The sequence below is a fragment of the Xenopus laevis genome, chromosome 3S (assembly GCF_017654675.1).
Source record: "Xenopus laevis strain J_2021 chromosome 3S, Xenopus_laevis_v10.1, whole genome shotgun sequence".
NCBI lineage: Eukaryota > Metazoa > Chordata > Amphibia > Anura > Pipidae > Xenopus > Xenopus laevis.
Window position 1 is genome coordinate 129,418,547 of NC_054376.1, and position 23,972 is coordinate 129,442,518.

A 23,972-nucleotide genomic window follows, 5' to 3' on the forward strand; every position below is an offset into this window, starting at 1 on the left:
GAGTGTAAGCCGTGCCGGGAGATTGCCTAGATCTCTCACCTCCTGGTGCGTCTCTCCAAGATTGCTTGTGCACAGGCGCGCACTTCCAGGTTTAGGCTCAAAGTGATGCTGGCGCTTGCCACAGAGCATCATGTTAAGGCGCTGAATTTGAATTATTGGTGCCAAAACAGCTTTAAAAGCCCAGCCATCCATTTTAAGAGTCCCCAAGCTGGCTTCAGTTTACTGATCCTTACGAAGCATTCATATTGTGCTTTGAATTCCTGGTTTTTGACTTCTGGCTGACTCTTGACTCTGATTCCTGCCGCCTGCCTTGACCCATTGCCTGATTCTCGACCTCGTCTTGTCTTATCTTGCCGGTACCTCGTTTATGGACTTTTTCTCTTATACGCACTTGTTCCTTGTTGGTTTCCACAGCAGAAAGCCCGGGGCTCCAAAAGGTGAACACCGGAATCCACAGAGATTGCATGAGAGTGTACCCATCACCATTCAAGGTCCCTAATTACGAGAGCATTACACATAGCAAGCTTTCAGAACCTGAATATAATGAAACCCTGTTGTTCTCTGATATATCTATATACTGTATATATATATATACAACATTCAGCTCATAGATCTAATGACCAACAAAAAGGAATGTCCATCTCTGTGTGAGATGTTATATACAAGGGGACATGCAAGGGACAAACCAATAAGGTACAAGATAATGTGGATCAAAATGGCTGAATATAAATTAGGGCAAAATGAATGGAGTGTGAAATAAAAGGAATTTCATATGAGCAGTTAGTCCAGTGTTCCAACACATGTTTGTGTTTGTGTCTTGGTGCAGGCAGTTCTTAATCCACATAATTAGCCATAAATCCAAGGCCTGGGTTCAGTCCCTTCTCCAGAGAGTTGAAAGTTTTCATTAATTTGTACTCTTATACTTTCCTCTCGTTTTCTGTTTTAAAACTACCCGTAGGAACCAAGATTCTTAAGTCATTTATGGAGTGGTGAGGGCTGTTGAAATGGTTTCCTACTGGTGTCCAGTTTTTAGTGGTTATAGTGAATGGGTGGTGTGTATTTCTCTTTCTGAGGCTTTGGCCTTGCTCTCCTATACACAGTCCTCCTGTTTGGCATCTGGTGCATTGTATTACACCATATTGGAAGAAGAACAGTTGTACTGCCCAATGGATGCTGTACTCTTCCTTACAGTCTAGAAAAATAGCCATGTATCTACAGTGTATACTTCATAAGAATGACAGGCTTGAAAGAATATTTATTATTACCAATATTGAGCTGTCTTTCATTGTGCCACCTTGTTGCCGAATTCATGTCCCCCCCCCCAATTCTTTGACTGAACGGCCTTCCCATGCTCCGATATAAGAACTAATGACTAAATTATTTTTAAATTCATTTTAATTTATTTCTTGTTTAACATATTTAAATTTTGAAATAATTTTAATACAACGTATCTTTTTCTCACTCTTGACCAAACTACTAAACCCAAATCCCCTTAATTCACCTCTAAAAATTCTTTAAAAAAAACAAACATTGCAACAAAATCAAACGTCAATTGCAACTTTTTCGAATTGAAACCATGAAATCTCGACTTTATCTCATTGTCGCCCAAAAAATTAGATTTTTGAAAACCAGTGCAAACAGCCCAAAACTATCAAGAATCCTGACATGTTCCAAAGAGGGACCATATACCATTGACTTCTACATAATATCGACAAATTCTGAGTATTTTCAGATTCCAATTTTTAGCAGCTTGAGAGCGTAATAAATCTCGAAAAAATTTAGGTTTAATAGGCCCGATGTGTATCAGTAGACTGGCCAGTCATGGAATAACTGTTTCATTAATGAAATTACTGTATAATAGGGAGAAGGAAATGTTCTTCATTGTTAGTAGTTTTATAAGAAAATACAATATTGATCCCTTTATTACATTTTTGTTATGAATTTCAGAGGTCATTTATCAGATATCCCTGTATATCCTTTGGACAGGAGGAACAAACTTGACAGAAAAACCATCTAGGCATTTAAATGAATAGTCTCATAGAGAATAGTATGGCAGCTCTCACTGTGAAACATGGATATACAGAATTCACATTAAATAAGATCATTATAATTACTAATGGCATTATGCTTTATTGACAATGAACTGAAACATAGTTAAGATTTTGCTTTAAATTTAACAAAATGTTCTTTATTGTATAATATTTTAAGGGCATTTTTCATATCTGCACTTTTCAAGCTGTAAATCATTGGGTTGATAAAAGGAGTCACTACTGTGTAAAATAGAGAAAGAACTTTGCTAATGGTCTGTGACTGGTTTCTTGTGGGAGCCGCATAAACACCAAAGAGACTCCCATAAAATATGGAGACCACAGCCAAGTGGGAGCTGCAGGTGGAGAAGGCTTTTTGTCTCCCAGTATTGGACACTATCTTCAGGATTTCATGGCCAATACACATATATGATACAATGATCAGTATAAAAGGGGTCAGAATCACAGGCATAGACATTGTTATTTGCAATATTCGTGCCATGGAGGTGTCTGAGCAGGAAAGTTCCAGAAGAGGAAAGTAATCACAGAAGAAATGGTTGATCGTATTTTGGTTGCAAAACTTTTGTGTAGCTGCAGAAATTACAACAACTGGTGTAACACTAAAGGAAATCACCCAGGACATGACAATTAATTTAACACACAATTTGTGGTTCATTAGGGAAGAATAACGCAGAGGATTACAGATGGCCAGATATCTGTCATAGGACATCACAGTGAGAAGGAAACACTGTAAAATGTCAGTGATAGCAAAGAAATAAAGTTGTACAATACAGCCAATAAGGGAGATTTTAGTTCCTTCATTCATGACAGTTTTGAGCAGGATGGGCACAATAACCATGGACTCCAGGAGATCAGATAAGGAGAGTTGTCTGATAAAGAAGAACATGGGAGACTGAAGATCATGGCTGATTGTTACCAACGCTATGACAAGGACATTTCCATAGATGGTCAATATGTGAATCAAAAGAATCAAAGAAAACATTGGGAACTTGAAATAGTTGAGATGCTGAAATCCCAAAAGGAAAATCTCAGAGACCATTGAGTCATTGTTCATTTGCATTGCCTGGGAGGGAAAAAGTAAAAAGTATAAAGTAAAATGTAATTTTAAAAGTTCTACTATTTGAATTCCAGTTAAGTGTAATGAGAATTCTTTGCTTCTAATAATACATCTTTTCACTCTGTATTATTTATCACCATTGTAATACTTCTATTAATTATATATACAGTGAACTGAGTTAGTTGGCAACATTCCTTGCTCTGAATATAAATTAATCTTAACAGACATCAGTGAAACGGGAAAATTATTTCCAACCTGTAACTGAACATGTTGAACTTTGTGTATCAGCCAAAGGAACCAGGGCAGATTCGAGTACTTTGATTTGAGTGCTAAGTTCAAAGATGTTTCCCTAAATGATGTTCTCCTGGCCCTGACCTCAATAAACTTTTGGGAGGAATTCCTCATTTCTGCAAAAACTCTATTGCTTTCATTGCAGACATTCAACAAATGTCCCATTGTCTCCTTGTTAGATAGAAAAACAGGTTCTGGTTCAGTGAAAATGATCACGCCCAGATTTGTGGCAAGGCTACAAAGGCCTAGACCTAGGGCGGCAGAATTTCAGGGGTAGCATGCTGCTCAGTCGTATCCAAATACAAGCACTGGAGACTGGTGTGTGCAATTAAAGGATGTGGATGAGTAGGAGATGGGGAGAGGAAGGGGAGTGGATGGGGAGGAGAATGAGGGGGGAGGAGAAGGAGGAGGGGAAGGAGAAGGAGACGGAGTGACATCACAGACATCAATCATCTTTGGCAACAGCCATTTTCCTGCAGTTGAAAGCTACAGGGTCAGGTGTTCCGTTCTGGAAAGTTCTGGAAATTTGGGCTGGGATGAGCGGATCTGTCCTGTTTTGCTTAACTAAAAATTCATAAAACGTTGAGAATTCATAAAATGAGTTAAAATGAATAGGTGGTTTATCTCTGTCACCGAGCAACTTTTTTTCACTGTGACTATACACTGCCCCATTGCATTGGAGGCTAGGGGCAAATTCACTAAAGGTCGACGTGGCTAACGCTGGCGAAAATTCACCAGCGTTTCGTAATTTTGCCACTTCACCGATTTACTAACAGGCGCTGGTGTAAATTCGCTAGCGAATGAGATATACTCTGGCGCAACTTCGCACTCTAACACCAGGTGAATTTTCGCACTGGCGAATGGATGTAACTATGCTAATTCACTAAGACCAAAATACTAGCCCCTTTGGTTGGAAATACAGAGCATCACATACAGAACTCCCAGGATTTTACTAACAAAATACAAGGGTTGGTACTGGGCACAAAGGAAACCATGGCATCCTATGATGTTACTTCTTTTTCTGTATTAACATCACAGAGACTTAAAACAGTGAGAAAATGGTTGCTAAAAAACAACACCCTTGACAACAGAACAAAGCTTAACCCAGAGCAAGTATGTTCCTTACTGGACTTATGCCTAAGTACCACATATTTCAAGTACAAGGATAAGTTCTACAGGATCAATGATTTTGCCCATTGTGGCAAACCTGTATGTGGAGAAGGTGGAAAGAAAGGCCCTGGATAGCTTCAAAGGAATCATTCATTGCTCATTGGTTCCATTATGAGGATGGCACATGGGTTAAAATACATACACAGGAGGTACAGACTTTCACTGAACACATCAATACAGTGGACCACAACATCATGTTTACACAAGAAGATGTGCAAGAAAACACACTGGCTTTTTTGGACTGCTTGATAAGAGTCAGAGAGGGTGGAACGCTGGAAACAGAGGTCTTCAGGAAACCTACCCCACACAGACCAGTACCTGCTGTTTGACTCCCACCATCCATTAGATCCCAAACTGGGGGTCATCAAAACTTTACATCACAGAGCAGACAAGATCTCCACCAGCACAGAGGCTAAGTTGAAATAGAGGGAATATCTCATAGGGGCCCTGAAGACATGTGGGTATCCAGATTGGGCCTCAATACCCACTGGTGAAGACCAGTAGAAAAAGAAGCAATAACACCAAGACTACCGGTGAAGGTGGAAAACAGGACAGGAGAAAGAACTTGGTCCTCCCATATGTAGCTGTGTTGTCTGAAAAACTTAGAAGGTTTTTTAATAAACACCACATCCCTAAATGCTTTAAACCCAGCAACACACTGAGGCAGCAACTAGTTCACCCAAAAGACCCAACCCCAAAGAGTAGCATTGTGTATGCAGTGCAGTGAGGAATACTTTGATTTGTATGTAGGAGAAACTAAACAACAGTTAAACCAGTGTATAGCGCAGCACAGAAGAGTCGGCTCCTCTGGTCAGAACTCAGCCATATACCTACATCTAAAAGAAAAAGGACACATGTTTGAAGACTGCCAAATCCATATTCTAGACCGGGAGAGCGACTGTTTTAAAAGAGGCTGAGGGGATGTGACATCTATTGTCTGCTACATACATTTCTCCCTGGAAGGTTTAATAAAACATCAAAGTTCCAATCTTGCTAATACAATCAACACCTAATTTAGTGACTCATCAATGACTAATCATTGTGGATTAAGATAAACAGATTATGCTGATTGGAGCAACATTCGAGAGGATATATATTCTCGAAGGAAGATCCAATTTACAAGTTATTCTGAATTGACAAAGACAGTTGGATGACTGGTGAAACGTCTTCAAGGAAAAGAAAACACTACAAGTCCAATTGATTTGACTTATTTCTACAGATAATACATGTTCACACTATCACCATAAAATAAATGCCAAACTGCCAAACCTAACCTCAAACATGGTGACACTGTTCTTGTGAAAGACTGCTACTCACAGAGAAATTAATGGCCTTTACCACCAAGACATTTTCCAGTGAGCATGGAGGAGTTCCATAAATTGAGATTAAAACCTCCAAACAAGGAGAATGTCTCCAGCATGAGATTCCATCATATCTGTGATTTCCATTGCTCTTTTGTGGTGATCTTCCTCTGCTGTCCATTTGTTGTTTTGCCGTCTAAGTGTTGGGTATTGTATGTTGGTATAGTTGTGTTACCAATTAATTTTACTGCTAACTGTCTGTGACCACAATTGTGGATTGCCTCCTCTCTTTGTACTGCCACTTTTATTCCTTTTACTTTTGTTCTTACTAGAGACATAAAACTCTGGATTTGATCCAGAGGCAGGCTGTCTTTTCTAAATCAGATTTATGAATCCAGGAAATAGGTAATTAGCCTGGAACAGGGAATAATAGGGTCTAGAAAACACATAAGCAGTATTCACTAGGAAGAACTGCAAGTCTCATCCAACACTACACTACTTGAAAAGATAGAAAGCTGCTATCCTAATATTTCTCTTCTATATTTTCCTCTAATGAAGAGTAACAAATAATGTATGTTTAAGTAAAGATTGTTTGGGAATGTGTAAAAGATAAGAAAAAGTGAAATAAGGAACAATATTAATGTAAAGCGAAAATCTCAGAGATAAGTTCTCTGACAGTAATAGCTCAGATACAGAAGAGCAGGCTTTCCCCAGCACCGCAGCTACGCTCTACCCCACCCGTACAATACAAAGTAGAGAAAAGGGGGGCGACGGGGGACGCTGCAGAAGCGCGTCTGACTAAAAACACACAGATCTTAGAAGGATTTTTCAAGATGTTCCACAGCCCCACACTAATCCACATAAATTTGCACAGGAACTCTTGTTTGTCCATGGTGCTCATAAGCCTAATTAGAACAATATATTATTTGTACTCAAACGTGTGTGGTCAAAGGGATTACCAATGTCTGTTAGCCAAAATGAATTGAGATACTAACCCTGTTGACCACCATTTTTTTTTTCTTTCAGAAGCTTCTTGGGAAATAGTTTTCAAATTTAACCAAGATACCCAAGAGTCTGCTGTCCAGTATGCTATTACCTTTGTGTCAGGATTACTAAATGATCCTCAAAGTAACCTCAGCATACATAGTCTTGCCTGGAAGCATAAGAAGTAAGAAAAGATAGTCATTGCCACAAGTTGAGAACTCCTGTCTTAAGCCCCAGCAGGTGTTACTAGTTCAGCAACAGTCTAACAACTTCCAGGATAATTCCCAAAACTCCAGAAATAATAACTAACAGACAGCAGTACAGGTCAGATAACCGTAACAAAAAGACAGTCGTTTGCGTTAATTGTAATAATCAAGGGCATTATGCATATACAGTAAGTGCATGTCCCCAAAGACAACCCTTTCCCCTGCAGGAGATGTGGCCCCTTCGCATCCCAATGCATCCCTCATAAATCCCGATTGAAGGTGCGAGGCAGCACCGGTACCAGTATTTCCAAACACTTCTAATCACCATCCAGACCTCCTAATTGAAGTGTTTATTAATTAAAATACCCTCCCTTGTTCAGTGAATACTGGTGCTGCCCGCTCAGTTTTAAAGACTCACTCCAAGTGATTTGTGGGCTTTATCACCAAAAGATGTTGGGTTAATGTCATTCATCCATCCCACTTATGTCCATACGTAGAACTAAGGGCCCCCAGCCCAAAATCTCACAGTACCCACTGTCCAGTGAAAAAGTATAGGGGTTTTGCCCAGTCATTCAAGGGTTACTTGATAAGGGAGTGTTAATTCATAAGATTAGCCCTGTAAATATGCTCATCTTGCCAATTAAAAAGCCCTGCAAGAATGAGTGGCGGTTTGTTCAGGATCTCGGAGCAGTTAACAAAGTTGTTATTGCAGCCCATCCAGTAGTGCCAAAACCGACTTCCAAAGCAGGTTGCAGTCATTAAGTACTAAGCCCACACTGGGTCCTCTGACCATGTAGCACAAGATAATGCCTATGCTGATGTAGCTGCAAAGCAGGCAGCATTGTATTATAAAATGTTTAAAGCATGTGTTGTAAAAGAACCAACTCTACTGTTCCCTCTAGTGCTGTTTTATCAGCCCTTCAGGACCAAATGGAACCTGAGGAGAAGGAACATTGGCTTAAAGCCAGATATACATACTCCGGATGTTGATGTTTTTGTTTGGCATCTAGGTGATTGCCCTGTTGCACCCCGTGCTCTGTTACCATATTTGGTTGCTGCCTCACATGGTCTCACCCACACTTTTTAAGGGGGGATTTGTGATGTAGCGTAAGGAATGTGGTTTGCCCCCGGGTTCTCATCTATTGCAGCCAAATATGTATAATTATGTTTTATTTGTATGCAATATAATCTAGGTAAGACTATTAGAACACCTATCCAACACCGGCCTAAAGCAATGTATCCATTTCAGATATTACAGATAGATTCCATACAGTTACCTAAATGTTCTACCTATGAATATGTATTTGTTTGTGTTGACTAATTCTCTGGTTGGCCAGAAGCCATTGGGATTCATCAAATGTTACACACCATATCATCCCCAAGCTAGTGGGAAAGTGGAAAGTCAGCAGGCTAATTAAAGTATGTGCAGAGACTAAACTTGCGCGGCCAGATGCCCTTGATATAGTTCTCGTCACACACACTCCCCAAAGGCTAACTAAACTCTCCCCATATGAAATATTGTTTGGGAGACAAGCACGCATGGCTCAGAACTTTCCTTCTACTCACCTTCTTTGCATGAACTATGGAAGAATGACTGAATATGTTACTAAGTTACCTAAGGAACTGACCAAATTGTGCTCTTGAGTTTATTCTTCATTAATAGATCCAGCGGATGTTCTGGAATCACATGCTCTCATTCCAGGAGATTGGGTCCTCATAAAGTGCCGCAGTGCCAAAAATCTTCAACCTCGCTGCAAAAGACCATTCCAGGTACTCCTCGCCACAGAAACAGCTGTAAAGGTTGAAGGGAAACCGAATCAGATCCACGCGTCTCACAGTAAGAATCCTTAAACTTCCACCTGTTGTGTAAGTGGGGGAATTGTAGGACATAATAACGCCTCTTTCCTTCCACCACCTAAGTCCCAGGGACCAAAAGATGTAGGTCCCCATCGGGTGGAGATCTCCAGCAGAATCATGTCTTTGTGGGCCAGATGTTTGGTCCGAATCTGTGTCTTCCTGCTGCACATCCGTATCTTCATTGCTGTGCTGATTATAGCACTTATAAAGCCTGATGTTAATGACAGGTCCCAAGTCAACACAACAACAGCCTCACCAGCATCTGAGGTTAATGTTTCATCACCAGATCAGGTTAAAGTTGTCCAAAGGGACTTATATGCATAACTGTTTGAGCCTAATGATAATGCTCTTGTTAAAATGCATGTTATAGCAGCATCAACACTATTACTGATTGTTGGATATGTACACATTCTCCTTTGTCAGCTCACAGTATGACATACATAGTAGAATCTCTATCCTGTCAGGACATAGTTAACAGTCCTCGAGGTAATTTGACACTTCTCCAGTATAACACTTCACTTATTCCAATGGCCATCTCAGGATTCTGTACAGCACCAGTAGTGTATTTTCATAAAACGGTGTCGCCCAAGGATATTAGTAGGTTGGTACACTTATGTTCTGATGGCCTTTGTATCAACAGTTCAGCTAATCATCTACACCTCCTTACACTTTACCTTCACATTATTACTTTGTTTGTGGTAAATGTGCCTATCCTTGGCTACCAAAAGGCTCCCATGGTGTATGTATGATTGCTAAATTGCTTCCTCCCACCTGGTATATGGAAGTCAAAGATATTAAGATAGCTCAGATTCCAGCACACTTCCTAACGAAGCGTGCATCTTTAAAGGTAAGGCAAGAGCTCTCTTTAACTTCCTCTGAGGTAAATGGATGTTGCATTAAGAAAGCCTTTAGCCTTCTGTCTAATATGTTGTTGCTTGATAACATTACTAATGAATACGACGACAGTTTGAAGATAGTAAGTCATGAACTCCAATAATTGAAGAAGGAAGTTATGCAGCATTGTTTAGTGTTAGATTATCTTCCAGCTAGTCAAGGAGGGTTAGGTACAGTGATAATGAAAGCCTGTTGTAATTACATTGATGACAAGCATCTGGTAAAGTTTCAGTAGATGACGGACACCTTTTTAGCCAATCACAAGGAACAATCCATCTTCCCCTGGTTGGACCCATCCACTTGGTTCCAAGATATCAGTGCTTGGTTTTGTAAGATTTTCTTTTCCATACCATTCTGTATGTCCTCATTTGTGTTGGTGTCATCCTTCTAGTCATCTATTGTCTACCTAACATCATTTGTTGCTGTTGTTCTTGTTGTATGCATAGCATTTATAAGGTATGCTATATTTAGTTGCAGGCCCTGCTTGGCCCCCTTCATGGAGTGAACAGTTTCTAAGTGCCCATGAGGCCCTTCTAGAAATTGTTCAAGGTTATGTGTAACATCTGTCGAGAAGGTTCTTATCACTATTCTGTTATATTTTGTATTCCTGTAACAATGTGTTCTGATCTTGAAGCACACACACACAATGGTACCCCCTATTTCCTGGTGATTGGGTGTTAGTCAAAGAATTCCTACCAAAACACTCCCTGGAACCAACTTTTAAAATAGAGTAGCACTTGGCATGATACTGGCTGAAAAAGAGGGGTGTCTGTAAAATGCTTGCCAACACAAGCACCTGTTGCACATATATCCCCGATAATACTGGTCCAAACAGCAAAGTAATTGATCTGTTCATTAAGTTAAAGACAAATTCTGGAATCACACCTCCTTGGTATGAATATTTTGGATGGATGACAGGTTGGCAAAAGGTCTTAGCCCAGATCAGTGTTACCTTATTGATTGTTTTGATTTTCATTTCATTTATTTTCTGCTGTGTAATCCCTTACATTAGGAAGTTGATTTCTTCACTTATTGCTTCTTCAGAAGGTTCACAACTCAAACTTATTCATGCTGCTCGTGTGTAGTCACTTACGTGACTAAAGGGGGGATTGAAAGGGGGGAACTGAAAGGGTTAACTTCTATCCCTGAAACTTCTGTCCTTGCTCAAACTTCTTTGTGCAAAACATGCATATATGGCACGTACTCCCAAGCTGGCCTGAGCAGCCCCCAATGCCCTTGGACGAATATGTTTCTTATCTCTTCTTATCACGCATACCAACACACCCCACTCTTACAACTTCTACAAAGTTTCTTTCTGGGGACACACAGAATAATACTTTTTGTTTTCCCTTAGGCTAAGGCATACCTTTGTAACACGTCATATTGGCTATATAAGCAACTGCTGTAACCCTAATAAATCGGAACTTGCTTTGCAACACACGTGCCTACTGTGTCGTACTTTGCAAGACCCCTGCGCAGTGTATCTGGAGGGTGTAATCAGATGGTTTCTGCCGTGCCAAGACGAACCGGTTCGCCTAGGGATAGCACAAGGATAGCACAGTGAAAGCCTGGGATTTCCCCTGTTCCTTTCAAAGAGTAAAAAGAGATGATTATTGTAAACAACTGGAGTGCAGAACACACACAAGACTTGGCACAGAGCTGACAGTCTGATGGTGCCAACAGCAGGACATTTTCCTGACATGGTTTAACTTAACCTAAAAAGTGAATTTGAATAGGAGCTCACAATCTAAGAGCAATGGCACAGCCTGTTTTGTTATTAGGTGATAGTGGAGGTGGGATATTGCCTTAAAGGGATACTGTCATGGGAAAAAAATTTTTTTTCAAAATGAATCAGTTAATAGAGCTGCTCCAGCAGAATTCTGCACTGAAATCCATTTCTCAAAAGAGCAAACAGATTTTTTTATATTCAATTTTGAAATCTGACATGGGGCTAGACATTTTGTCAATTTCCCAGCTGCCCCCAGTCATGTGACTTGTGCCTGCACTTTAGGAGAGAAATGCTTTCTGGCAGGCTGCTGTTTTTCCTTCTCAATGTAACTGAATGTGTCTCAGTGAGACACGGGTTTTTACTATTGAGTAAAATGCTATCTGGTTACCTTCCCATTGTTCTTTTGTTTGGCTGTTGGGGGGAAAAGGGAGGGGTGATATCACTCCAACTTGCAGTACAGCAGTAAAGAGTGATTGAAGTTTATCAGAGCACAAATCACATGACTTGGGGCAGCTGGGAAATTGTCAAGATGTCTAGCCCCATGTCAGATTTCAAAATTGAATATAAAAAAATCTGTTTGGTCTTTTGAGAAATGGATTTCAGTGCAGAATTCTGCTGCACTATTACCTGATTCATTATGAAAAAATTTTTTTTTCCCATGACAGTATCCCTTTAAGATTTTGGAACATAAAGCTGACAATTACACACATTTGCCAGGAAAGCTTACAGTCTAACAGCTCACTGACAGAGGGGAACATGTTAATAGCAAATGCATATTATGCTAAACAGTTATTGGAGTGCAAACAATCTAACAGCAGAGATAGAGACAGAGACAAATGTCTGGAGTGCAGAGATCTAAAGGAACATTTTACTTTGAGCATAAACTATAAAAGCAGTTAAAGGCTCAGTTTCTACACAAATGGCCCCAGACATTGTATTTAAAAATCCTCCTAAAACTGACCACGGAGCACAGAGCTGACAATCATTGCTTCCCTACACCGAAGTCAGAGGGAGTGTGGAGCTCACAATATAAATGTGCCTAAACATCACTTTCCCTGATCAGTTTATGAGATATTGGTTGGTTGGATTTAATCTTTTTTGAGACAAGGGCACATCTTTGCAGTTGGTCCAATAATTGACCTAAGGGTCAAATAAGCTGATCTTTCTAGAGTAATAGCAAATGTATATTTTTAATTCACTATAGGCTTGAGCACACTGCTAGCAATCTAACAGTAAATGCAGTGTATCATGGAAACTGTAGAAGTAAGTGGATCCCACACATGATAATATAAGAGCACAGGCAGGGAGATATATTGAGCAATATGGAAGCTCTCCAAGATCAGCCACAATGTCTTGTTGGGGAAGAGACTGCACATTTCTTGGTGTCTCTCAAGCTCCAACTGCATGCATTAAACCAACGATGGACAGCAGTTCTCCAATAGAAAAATGTGTTGATCTTTATTTGCTCTGCATTAAAAAGGTAGAAAAGTCCGGTGCCATGTCTATGACAGGAGAGACGTGCATGAAACGTGTCCTTCTCTGCCTGATATTAACTTTGTGTGTATGGAAATGTATGTGGTGTAAATAAGAGGGAGATGTCTGAAATAGATACCAGAAAAGGTAAAAATCAAACATGAAGATAAAATGATGGAGACACTGTTTATTGTGTAAAAGGGCAAAAAAAATCCATTGTACACTCCATAATTATGCAGAAGATACAGACAGATGGGGGGCAGATGAGTTCAGGTACATGTTGGAGAGACCAGTGAAATGTCCCCTGCTCAGATGGCAATGGCAGCAGAACTGGGTGTATTAGAGCTTTCAGTGTAAATATCAGAGCAAATCTAGTGCAGACTCAGGTTATAAGATCAGACTGAGCTCAACCAAAACATTAGCCCATGAAGCCTCCCTTGTAAGAAACCTCCCACTAAACCCAGAGTTAATAGAAGTGTGAGGAACCTGAGAACAGTGGGAAGTAGGAGCAGTGAACGGCCGATGAGAGAAAAAGAAATGAGTTGGAATTAGCAGACCTGGGGAAGAGGGAACAATGTGCAGCAGAAACGCAGAACAAGTTAAGAGCTGATTGATGTACAGAACAGGATTTTACTCTTCAACATTTTATTCCTGCTGCAGCCGACCCAACCCTGCTGTGTGTCAGTAGCACATTGCTGGAATCAGCCAATTAGATCAGGGCAAATCTGTCAGTGTCTCACAGCATGAGTGCGTTGGCTGCAGCAGGAGAAATGAAGTTAGACCGAGGAGCTCACAGATCAACAGTTAAATACAGGTAAACTTGCTGTACGGTGTTAAATAGATAAAGAGCTGTTAGAAAAAAAAATAATAAAGAAACATACACCCACTACTGAGTGCAGATTAGAAGCAGCAATATGTTGGAATTACAAAAAAAGAAGCATCAGACCAACCTGCTCTACATTGTAAGAGAAATTCCTACAAGTCTAACCCTAGACATCAAGTCAAGTGGATTTTATTGTCATTTCAGCCACATACAGTAATACAGTAAATAGTAGAAACAAAAGAACGTTCCTCCGCCTGGTACTATACATAAGACTACATTTCTCCAAATGAAACTTTTCCCAGAGGATTTAGCAATAATGTACTGACCTGATTTGTTCCTATCAGAATGGCACCGGCTACTGACTGGGAGGTGTTAAACTTGTCTCCTTTTATTTACTAGAGGCGCCAATTTACTCTCTCACTGAGTCTATGGAGAAATCTACTAAGGCCTACTGAGGTTGGAATAATAAGGCCCACAGAGTAAAGTCAATGTCAAATTTAGAATGAAAATAAAACTTTCTATAACTTCATTATACATATAATCCTACAATCATCAGAACCTTAATAACATCCACATACTGAGTGGGTTACTCATGCAACTATAGTTTTTATTTGAGTCTTCAAATATTTTCAACTTTCAATTTTCTATTTTAGAAATATTTACTTTTGCACTAGGTTGTAGTTTTTTATAGTCTTTATATGTACATTTCTTTTCACTCACATACTGTAAATTAAAGGGATTCTGTCATGTATTTAATGGTTTAGTTTTTATTTCTAGATTCCACTGTTTACATAACAAATAATTAACTCTTGTTGAGTGCCGTTCTCATATCTATAAGGATCTGGTTACCTTCCCATTGTTCTGCTTATAGGCTGTTGGGGGGAATGGGGGGGAGGTGATATAACTTGCAGTACAGCAGTAAAGAGTGACTGAAGTTTATCAGAGCACAAGTCACATGACTGAGGCACCTGGGAAACTGACAATATGTCTAGCCCCATGTCAGATTTCAAAATTGAATGTAAAGAAATCAGTTTCAGCAGATTTCAGTGCAGAATTCTGCTGGAGCAGCTCTATTAACTGATGGGTTTTGGAGAAAAAAACATGATTTCCCAGTATCCCTTTAATTTCTGAAAATGTAATACAATAGTTGATGCATTTCTTAACAGTAGGGGCCGAAGGTGCTGCTGGGAAATGTACCCACTAATGTACCAATTGTAACAGTTGCTCTGGGACAGATATTAGTAACGCTCCAGTGAGTAAATGCACCAGGGGAGAGACCACAAATAATAATTATAGTGAGATTCCCCCAATCGCCTCTCTTAATCCTTATTTAAAGAAACACAATATGACTGGACTCCAATGAGAATATAAAATCCTTTATTGTAGATTCTCGGCACAGAGCAAAGCTGAAAGGTTATTTAGCTCAAACATCTTCCCATTAAACCATTACATGAATAGAATGCAGAACAGTGCCATCATGTGCTAGACACATCTCAATGTCTCAATCACCTATAGATTGGGTTTTACTTATACTCCATATTATATATATCTAGGGATGGGCGATTTTTTTTGCCTAGTTTCGCCGAAAAAATTACGCCCATAGACTTGTATAGCGGTGTGCGTCAAAAAAAGCCGTGCGTCAAAACAATTTCGCCGCGCGACAAAATTTTTTTGATGCCCATAGACTTTAATGGAAGTCTGCGACATTTCGACTGAGGCGAATTTTTGTCGAAACGAAACAGGTCAAATTTGCCCATCCTTATATATATCTGCTGGTGCTGCTATCTAATCAATATATCTATTGGGCTTCATGAAATAAGCTAACAGTCTAAAGTGAGACAATATTGACAATTTCAAGAACTTTGAAACTGTCTTTGTTTAAAAAATGGACTTGAGCACAGAACTGGCAATCTAACAATCATGGGAACTGTAGACGGAAGTGGGGCAATTACCAATTACCAATTAGAAACCTTTCTCACATCTTTCCTAAGCAGAAGAACATCAGCCTCTTTCTTTCTCCTGACAACTTCCTTGACTACTTGCTGGTCAGACTGGTGGGAAACTGACCAGCAGGTGGCGCTGTTGTAACAAAATTCATTCATATTAACAGTACATGTATCCCTTAATATCTTGGAATCAAGACAAAATAAATTATGAATGTAAATTACAAAAGTGCTTAGAATAGCCCCCTCATCAATTTTACATTCACTTATTTTAAGGGTTAACTTATCCTTTAAGACAAACATTATAACAAAGTGTTAAAAATGTATCAAATTGTGTCTTTCCTTATAAGGGAGCCTATGTACCATATACCTCACATATGTTTATGGTTAACCTTTGACCTAGGCACATTCTGAAGGTTATGCATATTCATTAGTCTGAGTGATATCCAAGGGAGCCAATCATAACATACCACATTAATAGTGATGAGTGAATCTATCCCGTTTAGTATGCTGAAAAATTTCTGAAACGGAAAAAAAATTAGCGAAAAGTCAATGGGCATAGAAAATGAAATTTTCCGCAATTTTCTTTGCTCCAAATGTACTAACGTCAATGGCTGCTATTTATTAAGCAAAAAACTCAAATATGTGCCATCAAAAAGCTGGCAAAGTCATGTAGCAGTCAAGGGGAGTTGTCCTAGGCAAAGCTCAAGTTTTTTGGTGGATCTGAGGGTTTTTATTCAAAAATCTAATCAATTCGGGCAATTCTAGTTTTTTCAGGACATGAACTTGAACATTTGTATATGTTGCTTTGAAAAACCAACAGACTGGGACTCATTTATAATCTTCATGCAGGGCAGAATGACTCTCACAGTGAATATATTTGCCCTGCGCACGGTTATTAGTGATGGGCGAATTTATTCGCCAGGCACAAATTCACGACCAATTTTTTTTTTTTTTGCCGGTGACAATTTCAAGGCTGGCGACAATTAATAGACGGCATTGCCGCTGGAGTCAGAATTGTCGTCGGCATCGGAATTGTTGCCAGCATCAAAAAAAATAGACGCCTGCAACAAAATTCGGGTTTCGCTAACTTTTTGCTATTTCAGCGAACTGAAATGGGAGAAATTCGCCCATCATTAACAGTTATATTTGTAACACTGGATGAGAGCGGTTATTTAATGTGCAAACAGAATTGTGAATTTTATTATGCACTATGTCCATAAGAGATTTTTATATATATCGCAAAAGTTGCAAATTGCGAATATCTATATGCGCACTCTGCATTTTATTACGCCACAACTTTGGTGGAGGAGAAAATATTTGCAAAACAGTTTTTTGAGTTAAGTTGGAGTCAACACTATTTTCAGTCTCAACAGCCTCTCAATGAGCCATTTGTGAATATTTGTGTGAATTTTGACAGAAACTGGAAAGACAGAGTCAGCAGAGTAATATTTTAGTATTCAGGAAAAAACATGGGCAATACAACCATTTGCCAATAAATATGCGCTGAGCAAACTTTATAAATGACCCCCGATGTTCTTTGACTTCAGCTTATTCTTCCACTTCTTCTTAGAGCCCCCCATTTCTAAAAGCTTTTCCTACTATAGTTTTAGGGGTACAAGTGGCTTGTGCTTTCCTAAGTGATCCTGGCCTCCGTCTTTTTGGGGCGGCACTCTAAACACCCCAATTTTCCCATTGACTTTGACAGGGAAGATTTTCAAAATGCTGCCACTCTTAAAGCTTTGAAAATTGAATCACATAATCATGGGGTCACCCTGAATGAAACTGCACCATTTGTTGGATGCCCAAAAAGTGGGAGGAGCTAGCAATAGCCACTCAAATTTCACCCATTGACTTTAAAGGGGAAATGAAAACTACTGCCAAAGTTAAAACTTTGCAGCCACACTCACTAAACCTGAATCACATAGTCATGGGGTCAACCCAAATGAAAAGGTAATATTAGTTGGACACTGAAAATTGGATGGAGCTACAAACAAAATTCAAAATTCAAAATCAAAATTTCGTACATTGATTTTAGTGGGGAAATCTTATTTGTGCCATTCTCTCACGTTTAACATCAGGGTTTGCACAGTTTGTTTTAACTTTAGAAAAGTAGGCGGAGTCAACAAAAGCCAATCAGAATTTACTTATAGACTTTCATTGGTTTCAATTTATACTGATGCCATTGTCACACGTTTAACATCAGGGTTCCAAAACTTTGTGGAGTTAAGGTGGCCATTTGTAGAGAAAGTCGGCCAGATCTCGATCGGATGGGACTAAAAATCCAGTCGGATCGCGGCCGCATCTGTTTGTTGATGCTGTCCCGCGATCCGACCGCTCGTAAAGCCACCGTAGGATCCAATCGTTGGGCCCTAGGGCCCACGATCGGATCAGCCCGATATTGCCCACCTCAAGGTCGCTAAATGAGCGGATCTCTCTGTGAATGGCCACCTTTAGTCATCAGTTAACTGAGGTTTAAGGTTAGTAAAAATGGGCAGAGCCACCAACAGCCAACCAGATTTTACCTATTGACTTTCAATGGGGAAAATGATCCTGCTTCCATTCTCACAGTTTGCCAACTCTTCACAGTTGGTCACTGGGGGGCTGCAGTTTTAAGTTTGAAAAAGTGGGTGGAGCAACCAAAAGCCAATCAGATTTCACCTATTGAATTTTGTTGATTTAAAATTATGCCATTTTGATGCTATTTATGCCAGGCCCCCCAAAATTTGCATCATTAGTCACTGGGATGACAAGGCTTTAAAAAAAGTAGGTGGATCCTCTAACAGCCAATCAAATTTATCTAATTTATTTTAATGGGTAAATTTAAACTGCTGCCATTCTCACACGATTAACACTAATGTCCCTAAATGTTCACAGTTGGTCAATAGGGGACACAGATTAAAGGTTAAAAAACTGGGTGGAGCCAACATTTTTTAGCCTCATTGAAAATGAATGGAGCAATGTGATTCTCACTGGTGTGCAACTTTTTAGTGAGTAAAAAGTGGTTTCCTTGGACCACTTTGTTCAAAATAAATTCTTCCCACCCCTCAATGAACTGGATTCCCATGACCTGATATAATGACCAATGACTACATCAGGTCTGTGAATGCCATTATGTTTTATTGACAAAATACTGAAAAACAGAATCAGTCAAAAATCTGGTTAACATTTGGTAAAATGTTCTTTTCCTTAGTCCTTCAGGCAGCACATACCTAATGAGTTAAGCCCCGCTCCATTCCTGCAGCACAGGAAAAAGACAACCAATCTAATTAATAGAGAACTTACATATTCCCTTCCTCCTCACCTCCTCAGTTGTGTTCTTTTTCCTGCACATTCCTTGGTACAGAGAGATGACCTAGAAGTTTCGAAGATCCAGATGCTTAGGTGTCTGAAGGCTACAAAGAGAACTACCAGATTAACCTCTGATCATTGCCTCCCTTGCAGTTCCGTGGCTGTGGCTGCCAGTCTGTTTCTTAAGGCTGCTAAGGTACTTCATGGGGCTACAGAGATTTACTTGTTACAGTTTATCAGGTGGTTCATTTCCTTCTTTCCTTTTTTCCTTCTTCATTTAGATGTCTGAAGGCAAAAGAAAAATAAAAGCAAAGCATAATGTCCACTCCAGCTGCAAGCAACCTCTTCCTGAGGACTGGAGTGCTTCCATGTGTAGCTCATGTACCAGCCCTACTCCTGATGGCGAAACGCACGTTAGAGCGAGACACGACTCTTCACCTTTTAATAATTGATTCACCACGGTGAATAGAGAAAAAAAAAACAGGTATCTTTCCTACAACTTCATCTTGAATCTGTTTTCTCTCCAAGAACTGAATGGTCTGCGTTTTTTTAGCGTTAAACAGCCTCTCTCATGTTTAAAAAGTTAAACAAACGAGACCGCAGCCCTTCAGTCTCTACCTTCTCCCACTTTGTGATGCTCATAGGGACCTAGAAAAATTGTAGTTAGAAATCTTGGGAGCAACTCCACCAACTATCTATGTTCTCAATTCCTTACTTACTCTCAAGGAGCAGCTGGGCAAATCTCCAATTGAGAAGCACTAATTTAATTTAACTCAACTCAATTAATTTTTAAAAAAAATATTATCAGCACTGGTCACTTTTTTTATTCATTACCTTAATTACTATGATAAATATGAACTGAGAGTTTCTTAATAATCACTGCAGCACAGGCACTTTATAATTTAAACTGGTCAATCATAATTCATTAACCAAATGATATAATACTAAGAATTTGTATAACTTAATTGTCATTGGATTTTATAATAGAATTATTAATTGATGAAAAAATACACAGAGCCGGGGTAGTGTCAATCAATATTTTAATTGGTTGTATTAATTCAAGCACAAGCACTTTATATTTATTGTCACAAGGTGTGAATTTCATATATAGGTGTTAACAGATTGGTGAATGAACGAAAAGGTTGGTTATTAAGCTCATTGATACATTGTCTATAGAAGTGAGGGTTAAATCTAACCATTGAAGGCAATTTACAGACACAAACAAGGTTCTTTGTCTTTTCTCTTCTCTTGTTTTAAACAATTTAATTTTATCCTTGTGTGTACTGTAGTTTTAGGAGACACTTTAATAAAGAAAGTTAGTGAAACTCTTTTATTACTACTCCTGATAAATCTGAAGAATTTAGATTACAGTTTAAAGATGTGTTGGAAAAGTCTTTTGAAAATTCTGATAAGACTGTATCTCAAATTGAGTCTGAGTGAGATTTGGAAGTGGGGGAATTACCTTCCTCTTCGGAACATTCCTCATCATCTTCAATAAAACAAAAGGAAGAAGTTTTCTTATTTCCTGTTGAAAAAATGCCAAGATTACTCAAGGAGGTCAGAAAAGTAGTATGTCTATAGTCTACTAGTCAAAGGAGTACAGACAAGACAGAAAAAAAACTGTTTTGTTTTCCTATTCATGAATCTCTTAAACAGTTTTTCCTGGTGGAGTAGAAAAATCTGAGGGAAAAAACAGAGGTGAGTAAAAGATTCAAGCAAATGTTTCCCTTTGAGTCTACAGATGAAGCAGAGTGGGAAGATCCACCAAGAGTGGATACTTCAGTGGCCAGGCTACCCTAACGGACAACTATTTAAGTAGAGGAATCGGCCTTGAAGGATGCCCTGGATAAAAGAGAAGAGTGTGCCCTGCGAAGATCTCATGTGGCAGGAGCTAATGTCTGTAAACCTTCCTTGGTAGCCATTTCAGTATCAAGATCCCTAAAATATTGGTTAAATGCTTTAGAGGAAGACACTGATGCGGCTACTGCAAGAGATGATCTGTTGGGTATGATGTATCCAATTAAATTAGCCACTGATTTCCTAAGTGATGTGGCAGTAGAGTCTTTTAAACTGGGGGCCAGAACCATGTTGCTGTCAACATCTGGAAGAAGAGCATTGAGGCTGAAAGCTTGGTCTGTGGACTTAGCATCCAAAAATAAGCTCATATCCATGCCGTTTGAGTCAAGTAGGTTGTTTGGTTCAGATTTAGACAAGTTGATTGAGAGTCTGGCGACTGTAAAAAGGGAAGCCTAAGGTTTAAAAAAAACCATCCCTTTACAAGACCAAATTCACCACAGGCTCGTTCAATTCCATATACACTTCTAAGGAGGCAAATCAGAAGAAGGACACAAATAAGAAAAAAAAAAAAGCAAATGTGCAAGTCATTGAACCCCTGGGTAATAGTGACCATAATGTTATATCATTTAATGTCTGGTGCAAAAAACAAATAAACACTGGGGCAACAAAAACCATGAATTTCAGAAAAGCTAATCTTAGTGCCTTGAGGGCTGCCCTACAGAGCATTGATTGGGGCATTAAGTTTTCAACTACAAAACAGAAATGGTTGCCATATAAAATGATATTAAATCATCACTGTTCTCAATTTATTTCCTTAAGGAATAAATGTAGAATCTCTGAGAATCATCCTATGTGGCTTAATATAGAAGGAAAGAGGTTTATATGAAAGAAGAGAAAGGCATTTAATAACTACAAATCTGTTGGGTCAGAAGCTGCATTTAATGAATATAAACACTGTAATAAATGTTGTAAATCAGCAATCTGGAAGGCAAAGAAAGGAAATGAAGAGTGCATTGCGGCAGAGGCAAAGACTAACCCCAAAAAGTTTTTTAAATATATTAATAGTAAAAAGATGCAGGTTCTGAGTGCTGCTCCTTTCTTCAGTGTATACAATAGAGTATCCCTGAAATCCCAGGCTCAGTTCATAGCTGCACTAATGGCTCAATTCAATCTAGTCAGTGGCTGACTCAGGATATGATCCATAAAGCTTTAATACAAATTAATGTAAACAAGGCTCCAGGGCCTGATGACATACACCCCCGGGTTCTAAGAGAGCTGAGTTCAGTTTTAGACCAGCCACTATTTCCGATTTTCTCAGATTCACTTACATCTGGTATGGTGCCTATGGATTGGAGAAAAGCTGATGTTATTCCAATATTTAAAAAGGGATTACGATCTCAGCCTGGGAATTATAGGCCAGTAAGTCTGACATCTGTGGTGGTCAAATTATTTGAAGGCTTTTTCAGGGATTACATTCAGAAATTTGTCCTAGTGAATGGCATTATGAGCAGCAATCAGCATGGCTTTATGAAGGATAGGTCATGTCAGACAAATGTGATTGCTTTTTATGATGAGGTAAGTAAGATGCTGGACATTGGGGGGGGCAGTAGATGTGATCTATTTGGATTTTGCCAAAGCGTTTGATACTGTGCCCCACAAACGACTGCTTTCTAAACTAAGGTCTGTTGGGCTTATGAAGTCGTTTGCACATGGTACAGTGGGTGGTTGTTAATGGTACATTCTCTACTTGGAGTAAGGTGCTTAGTGGGGTCCCTCAGGGCTCGGTATTGGGGCCACTTTTATTTAACTTGCTCATTAATGACTTAGGGGAGGGTGTTGTAAGTAATGTATCAGTGTTTGCAGATGACACAAAACTATCAGCCCAATTAATTCCATCCAGGATGTGGCACTTGCAACAGGATCTTGACAAACTGGCAATCTGGGCAGCTAAGTGGCAAATGAGATTCAATGTTGATAAATGTAAAGTCCTGCACCTGGGATGTAACAATATCCACTTATACCAGTGATCCCCAACCAGTAGCTCGTGAGCAACATGTTGCTCTCCAGCACCTTGGATGTTGCCCCCAGTGGTCTCAAAGCAGGTGCTTATTTTTGAATTCCAGGCTTTGAGGCAAGTGTTGGCTGCATAAAAACCAGGTGCACTGCCAAACAGAGCCTCAATGTAGGTTGACAGTCCACATAGGGGCTACTAAATGGCCAATCACAGCCCTTATTTGGCACCCCAGGAACATATTTCATGCTAGTGTTGCTCCCCATCTCCTTTTACTTCTGAACGTTGCTCACGGGTTCTAAAGGTTGGGGATTCCTGACTTATACCCTTAATGGGACTGCACTAGGCAAATCCATAATGGAGACGGAGCTTGGAGTCCTTGTAGATAATAAACTTGTCTGTAGCAAGCAATGCCAGTCAGCAGCATCAAGGACAAATAAGGTCTTGAGTTGTATTAAAAGGGGCAGAGATTCACAGGAGGAGGGGGTCCCACTGTATAGAGCACTGGTAAGGCCCCATCTAGAATATGCCCTACAGTTTTGGTCTCCATCACTCAAACAGGACATTATTGTATTAGAGAGGGTACAGAGAAGGGCAACTAAGCTGGTAAAGGGAAACTTAGCTATGAGGAAAGACTGGCCAAATTGGGGATGTTCACGCTGGAGAAGATGCACTTAAGGGGAGATATGATAACTATGTATTAATATATAAGGGGGATCATATAATAATCGCTTTAATGCTTTATTTACCAGTTTTCCAGCTGACACAAGGTCACCCATTCTGATTAGAAAAAAGGAGGTTCCGCCTAAATATTCAGAAGGGGTTTTTACAGTGAGAGCTGTGAAGATATGGAAATCTCTCCCTGAATCAGTGGTACAGGCTGATACATTAGATAGGTACAAGGAAGGGTCGGATGCTTTATTCACCAGTAGCTCCTCCCAGCAGACAGGAGAGAGCCAATGAGATTAGAGGAGGGAAAGGGGTGTTACAGGGAGAGCTGGGAAGTGAATCAGTGGTACAGGCTGATACATTAGATAGGTACAAGGAAGGGTCGGATGCTTTATTCACCAGTAGCTCCTCCCAGCAGACAGGAGGGA

General features: G+C 39.7%; 1 protein-coding gene across 1 annotated transcript; it reads right to left on the reverse strand.

The window, feature by feature from the left end:
- Positions 1-229: 229 nt before the first annotated feature.
- On the reverse strand, positions 230-21,238 carry LOC108703423 (olfactory receptor 1496). The gene is made up of 5 exons (XM_041587785.1): positions 20,974-21,238; positions 20,530-20,592; positions 8,624-8,637; positions 2,229-3,111; positions 230-495 (listed from the first exon to the last, which is right to left on the reverse strand). The coding sequence occupies exons 1-5, from the start codon at positions 21,236-21,238 to the stop codon at positions 230-232; spliced, it is 1,491 nt and encodes a 496-aa protein (XP_041443719.1).
- Positions 21,239-23,972: the final 2,734 nt, after the last annotated feature.

What these genes read in the sequence shown, in the direction of transcription:
- LOC108703423 (XM_041587785.1), bottom strand. Translation starts at nt 21,238, where the DNA reads ATGGATATGAGCTTATTTTTGGATGCTAAGTCCACAGACCAAGCTTTC. An exon ending in TGAAATGGCTACCAAGGAAG is followed by an intron (nt 20,593 to 20,973) that starts GTTTACAGACAT and finishes TTTTTTCAACAG; the next exon opens with GAAATAAGAAAACTTCTTCC. An exon ending in AATGATTTACAGCTTGAAAA is followed by an intron (nt 496 to 2,228) that starts GTGCAGATATGA and finishes TCTCGTAATTAG; the next exon opens with GGACCTTGAATGGTGATGGG.